Consider the following 6,109-nt stretch of genomic DNA (forward strand, 5'->3'; position numbering starts at 1 on the left):
CGATCTCCAGCCGTAGCACCTAATTAATATAAACATTAATTCGGCATGACTGAATGGTATCTCAACCTATCATTCAACGTGACCGAATATATAATATTGGTATTTTAAGATTATCCAGATTTAACTAATGCATTGAAGATCGAGTTAATGTCGTCTTAGACTTGTTTTTTGAAGGAATATATAGTAATTTTCTTTTTCTCTTTAATTTGTGTTATTGTTCAAATTAAGAATGAAGGATAATTAATTATTGAAGTCGTCTTTTTTCCTAGCTTAGCTAGCTCATTAATGAGCGTTATATATTAATGCAATTTATTAGTGTACGTACTCAATCTATCTGAAATGAATGCTATATTATATATAGCAGTCGCCACCCTCTTTGATTCTAATTCTTTGCTCCACTTTTCGCGTTAGCTTCGTTGATTAAGAATATACTAATTCACCAGTAAATGATCTTATGGCATGGACCATTCAAGTTGGCCTTAGTTTCAATAAATAAACATGTTGAATAAGCGCTACTTTGTAGTACACTTTTTCTATATATTATTTGTCTAATTATGTGTATCCATATAGTTTAATGCAATTATTATCAGAAAATAGATGTGATATGTTAAATTTACTTTATTATAAAAATAGTTTTACCATTTAGTGTACAACAATGAATCTCATCAGTTTGTGAATTTTATTTTATGAGATTTCTTTGTAAATAGAAAATTACTTATGAAATGGATGATATATCTTTCAAAATAATCACCCATTCTTGAGTTAGAGACATGAGGATTTAAAAAAAAAAAAAAAAGACAAGTAATACATGGTTTTTTTTTAATCAAGAGAATGAGACTCCCATTTGATTAAGAAGAGTGCTACTATCATAAATGGATTACATAAAAATAATCTTACAAATTGACGTGATTTTATGTGATCTTTTAAATCTACTTTATAATAAAATTAACTTTACAATCTGATAAATCACATCCAGCTACATTAATTTGTAAGAATTTTTTTTATATAATCACTTTAAGGTTAGAATATCTCTCTTTTATTAATCAACCATCTCTTGATCTAGAGAAATATAAAGAGCGAAATCTTTTCATTATCTGAAAATTGATTAACTTTTAAGTAGAAATAACCCTCCATAAGTCCGATATTCATGAGAGCCCGAAACTTCCCAATTTCTTCCTTCGGGCAAGGGGAACGTTCAAGGCTGATCACTCCTAAATTCCAATCGACCCAAGTTTGTTGTAAATTAGGGCGTTCGGTGTTCACTTTGTTTTGAAATCGAGGGACCGAGCCGGATCAAGAAGCAGACAACATGGGCCCAAACTCAACCCAGCCCACCTCTTGGTTAGACCTGCCCCCACCATGGTTGGCTACACTGTTTACTGACAAACTGAGAGCGAAACGAACGTGAAGCACTCTGAATTTCATTCTTTCTTGTCCTCCATTTGGTTTCCTAAAAGCGTAAAAAGAAACTACTAGTAATGCACTGATAGTCTCTGCTTTGGTTAGTAATTTACTATCTAAATTTTCTTCTTTGCTTCTCTGCAACTTGCTTGGTGATTAACGGTTCCATCTTTCATTTCTAGGGTTTTTTGAAATGGTTCAGACGGAACCGAGGCTATCAGCCATGCAACTTGTGTTGCTTTTGATTGTTTGTTCTATGTTCCACATACAAGCTTCGGTAAATCGGATAAAAGTAGTATTTTGGTATTTATATTGAAGTAATTCATATTGTTTTAAAAGCTGAGTCGATGCTTCTATTCTTTGATTTTTAGGGATTTAATGGGTTGGATACTGGGAACATGTCTGCTTCAAAGAGTGGAGCCGGTAAAAGTATGTGTGAAAGTGTGGCTTACTGCTTTCTCGCTCTTTTTTTTTTTTTTTTCCTCAAATAATTTCATTGAGTTAATTATCGTTGTTTGTACTTGATAATTTTAAAGAATAATTATTTTTCCTTTTCCCCGAAAAATGTAAGATTCCCACTTAAAATTGAAACGGGTCTTCTTCTTCTTCTTCTCTTCTTCTTCTGTCTTAACAACGAAGCTCTTTTACGTGACTGAAGTCCTGAGGATAACATATGATGTTTCGTACATGGAATTATCTACGATTTTTTTTTTTTTTTTTTTAAAAGAGTGCGGAACCTCCGTATACTATATAGAAACCTGGCAGAGGAAAACTGTCCAACACAATTTAAAAAGAAAAACTATCTTTTCCTGCCTACAATGTTCCACTCCTATACTATATTCCAAAAAACTGGCCAGAAACTATACAAAAAATTATCGTCTGCTTCTAACGTAAGCTGTGCACAATGTATCCAATCTCACTAATCCTCTCGTCAACCTTGGAAGCTGTGACCAATGCAAGCAGGTTTTGGTCTTGCCCAATGCCCCCCGTCTCGCCAATGAATCTGCCACTTGGTTTCCTTCTCTGTATTGATGTGCTCTGGAGTAATCAAAATCCTGTAATAACATCTGTAATTGATCCCAGTATTCCCAAAGGTACCATACCGTACATTTGTGGGTGAGGACCCAGTTTACTACCACTGAGGAATCACACTCTATGTCTATAGCCGAGTAGCCAAGTTGCTTACAGAGTTTTACACCTTCTAACACCCCCCTTAGCTCAGCTTCTGAACTTGAACAGGACCCAAAGAATTTTGAGAAGCCAAACACTATGTGACCCCTCTCATCCCGTAGTATTCACCCCTCCTGCGTGACCTGGGTTACCTAAGCTGCAGAATTATCTCCGATGTTACATACAAAGACATACGCTTTTGTCAAACCTTTAATATGGATAACTGGGTATTTTGCAGCAGCAAAAGTTTTTATATAGGATAAACCAGTGTTGTTCTGAGAGAAAAATCGTGTTTGTGTAAAATAAGCTGAGATATGCAAGACATTAAAAGATACATTACTATTTATCATTATTTACCAAAAAAAAACTATCATGTTTTGCGTAAATGCTTTAATAATATCATTTATAGATCGGCTGAATTGAGAGAATAGTTGTCTTTTCTCCATGTGCCCTTCTTGTGCTTTTTTATGTTCTTCAAAGTAAGACCCGAATTCCCAATAGCATGCAACCTGTTGCTTCTGCAGTTGATCACTTATTACATTCCGAAATAGTGGTATCTGAGTAAGTTTCAGACATAGAAATATGCTATTGTTGTTCTGTATTTGTCTTCTGATTATGGTTCCTCTCAATTTTGTGCTAGCTATTATATTGAAGTGCTTTTCTCTGTTGACAGCACTATGTCCTACTGGTTGGGTTATTCACCCTGATAAGAGTAAATGCTTTGGTTATGTGAGAAGTCCCAAGCCATGGAGTGAGTCAGAGGTCATCTGTAAAGGCTATGGTGGGCATCTGGCAGCATTAACATCATTTCAAGAACTGAACTTTGTTCGTAACCAATGTGGTGAAGTTGTTCGTGGCTGTTGGGTTGGAGGAAGAGTCATCAACTCTACTGTTGGCTTTGGTTGGAAGTGGTCAGATAATACTTCATATTGGAACGAGACCATCTATCCTGGGTCACCTGTTCAATCAACTTGCACCAGTTTGTCCTGCCACACCAACAATTCATTTGATCTATGTTCATTGGTCACTAACGGATCAACATCTCTCATCAGTGAGAGATGCAACGTGTCTCGTGCTTTCATATGCATGCTTGATATAGGTGTGTACTTTTCGTCTCTTCAAGTTAATTGCTCGTGTCGTGATTCTACTTATTAGTTATGATTTTTTGGTTTCTGTGCATATATGCTAACTGTGTGGAGAAACCTTATTTTCCATTTCTTACAGGGAGCATATGCCACCACATGCACTGCCACGAGGAATATCTTATCATCCTTGCAGTTGTAAGTGGGTTGATCCTCTGCACTACGTTAGTTGTAGTAGTTTGGCTTCTTGCATACAAGCGGAGCAAGAAGCGCAGGCGGTCGCGCAAACTATCTAATCCAGCAGCTTCTGCATTAGTCCCCCCATCATGGAAAGTCTTTACCAAGGAGGAACTGAAGTCAGTTACGAAGAACTTTAGTGAAGGAAACCGTCTAGTTGGAGATGCCAAGACGGGTGGCACATATGGTGGCCTTCTATCTGATGGATCGAAAGTCGCAATTAAGAGGTTGACAAGATCTAGCTTTCAGAGGAGAAAGGAGTTCTATTCTGAAATCGGAAGGGTGGCAAGGCTTCACCATCCAAATTTGGTTGCTGTGAAAGGATGCTGCTATGATCATGGTGACCGCTACATTGTTTATGAGTTCATAGTTAATGGGCCCTTGGATAAATGGCTACACCACATACCAAGGGGGGGTCGGAGCTTAGATTGGGCTATGAGAATGAACATTGCCACTACTCTTGCTCAAGGAATTGCGTAAGTATAAATTCTAAACTATTTCTTTGGTAGAAGACAACTTTTTTTTTATCAAATAAAAAGATAACTTTTTACACTGCCATTCTGATTAAACATGTCAGATAACTACTATTTAAGAGGATAATCATTTTCAATGATGTCTTAGATAGCCTGAAATGTGCTGCCAATATGTTACATCTTTTCCGTACTCTCTACAAACAAATTATGCAATGTGTATTTGATGTATGCTTTTTTATTGTTGTTTTAGTATCTAAAAGAATCAATGCCATGCACCTCGACTCAGCAGCATCCATCAATAATATTAAATATGACCGACCATAGTAAGAACAAGAATAACATCAATAATGTTTTTTTTTCCTGTCATAGGTCCTCATGTGGATATTCTTTATATGAAATTGTTGAAATATGACCAAATAATTTTTTTGTATGGTAGTACAGATGGTGTGTACTCGTGTTTTAATTGGAGTCTCGCTTTCTTATATTTGGAACAGGTTCCTGCACGATAAGGTTAAACCACATGTTGTGCATCGAGATATCCGTGCCAGTAATGTACTACTTGATGAAGAGTTTGGAGCACATTTAATGGGGGTTGGCCTTTCAAAGTTTGTTCCATATGAAGTGATGCAGGAGCGGACTGTGATGGCTGGTGGCACGTATGGATACCTAGCACCAGAATTTGTGTACAGAAATGAGCTTACAACAAAGAGTGATGTTTATAGCTTTGGCGTGCTGCTGCTTGAAATTGTGAGTGGCCGCAGGCCTACACAGGCCGTTGATTCGGTTGGTTGGCAGAGTATATTTGAATGGGCCACACCTCTGGTTCAGGCTCATCGCTACCCTGATCTCTTGGATCCTCACATATCTTCTTCCTCTGATATTCCCGAGGCTGGTGTCATTCAGAAGGTGGTGGATCTTGTCTATGCTTGCACACAGCATGTCCCATCTATGCGCCCCAGAATGTCTCATGTTGTTCATCAGCTCCAACAGTTGGCCTTGCCAGCTATTGTAAAGTAAGTTCAACGTATCTTTTGCATTCCATAGGAAACTATGAATTAGGGATTATTTTTCCCCCAATTTTTGTATGCCCAAGTAATTTTTGTAGAACCATATTAGCACCAGTGTAGTTATGTTATGAAAGACACCCTTTCTGCAGTGTCATCGGTAACGTAATTGTGACAATTATGTATTTCATCTAATTAACGGATATGTCTGTTCCAGTGATATTGCATTTAATTAGCAAGAATCCGAGCGGATAGCTATGAGTATTGGAAACAAACTGCCCAATGTTAGTCCATCTTTGCCCCCACGGTGCGGGTTGTACTATAATTCTGACTCATTGTTAATTTCCTATGATAGGCATATGATAGTCATCGGAGTTCTTACTGTATTTATGCTAGCCAGTTGGACTTGAGGGCCTGAGGCCGAGTACAGAATTTAATATTTCAATAGAGTTAATAATCTTAAGTTTTCGGATATATATAAAAATGGAAAATACTCTAGTCATAAAAGAATTATATAAAAATAATCTCGTAAACTAACAGTTTGATGTGGTTCATTAAATTATAAAATTATTTTTATTATAAAATAGATATAATAGATTAGATGAAATCATATTAGTTTGTGAGATTGTTTTTTATTTAAGGAAATAACTCCACTGTAGATATGATTAAGAGAAGAAAAAATAAAGACGGCTACCAAATGCCTGCCCAACGCTACATTCAACCATTTGCATGCTTTTTTATT

The 6,109-nt window shown here is 36.6% G+C and overlaps 1 protein-coding gene across 1 annotated transcript; it reads left to right on the forward strand.

Annotated features, from left to right (window-relative positions):
* Positions 1-1,267: 1,267 nt before the first annotated feature.
* On the forward strand, positions 1,268-5,587 carry LOC108998908 (C-type lectin receptor-like tyrosine-protein kinase At1g52310). Its single transcript, XM_035694850.1, has 6 exons — positions 1,268-1,501; positions 1,584-1,678; positions 1,773-1,830; positions 3,245-3,670; positions 3,796-4,366; positions 4,858-5,587. Exons 2-6 carry the CDS (start codon positions 1,595-1,597, stop codon positions 5,378-5,380), a joined length of 1,662 nt encoding a protein of 553 aa, XP_035550743.1. The 5' UTR covers positions 1,268-1,501; positions 1,584-1,594; the 3' UTR covers positions 5,381-5,587.
* Positions 5,588-6,109: the final 522 nt, after the last annotated feature.

This window comes from Juglans regia, chromosome 10, assembly GCF_001411555.2.
Source record: "Juglans regia cultivar Chandler chromosome 10, Walnut 2.0, whole genome shotgun sequence".
Classification (NCBI taxonomy): domain Eukaryota; kingdom Viridiplantae; phylum Streptophyta; class Magnoliopsida; order Fagales; family Juglandaceae; genus Juglans; species Juglans regia.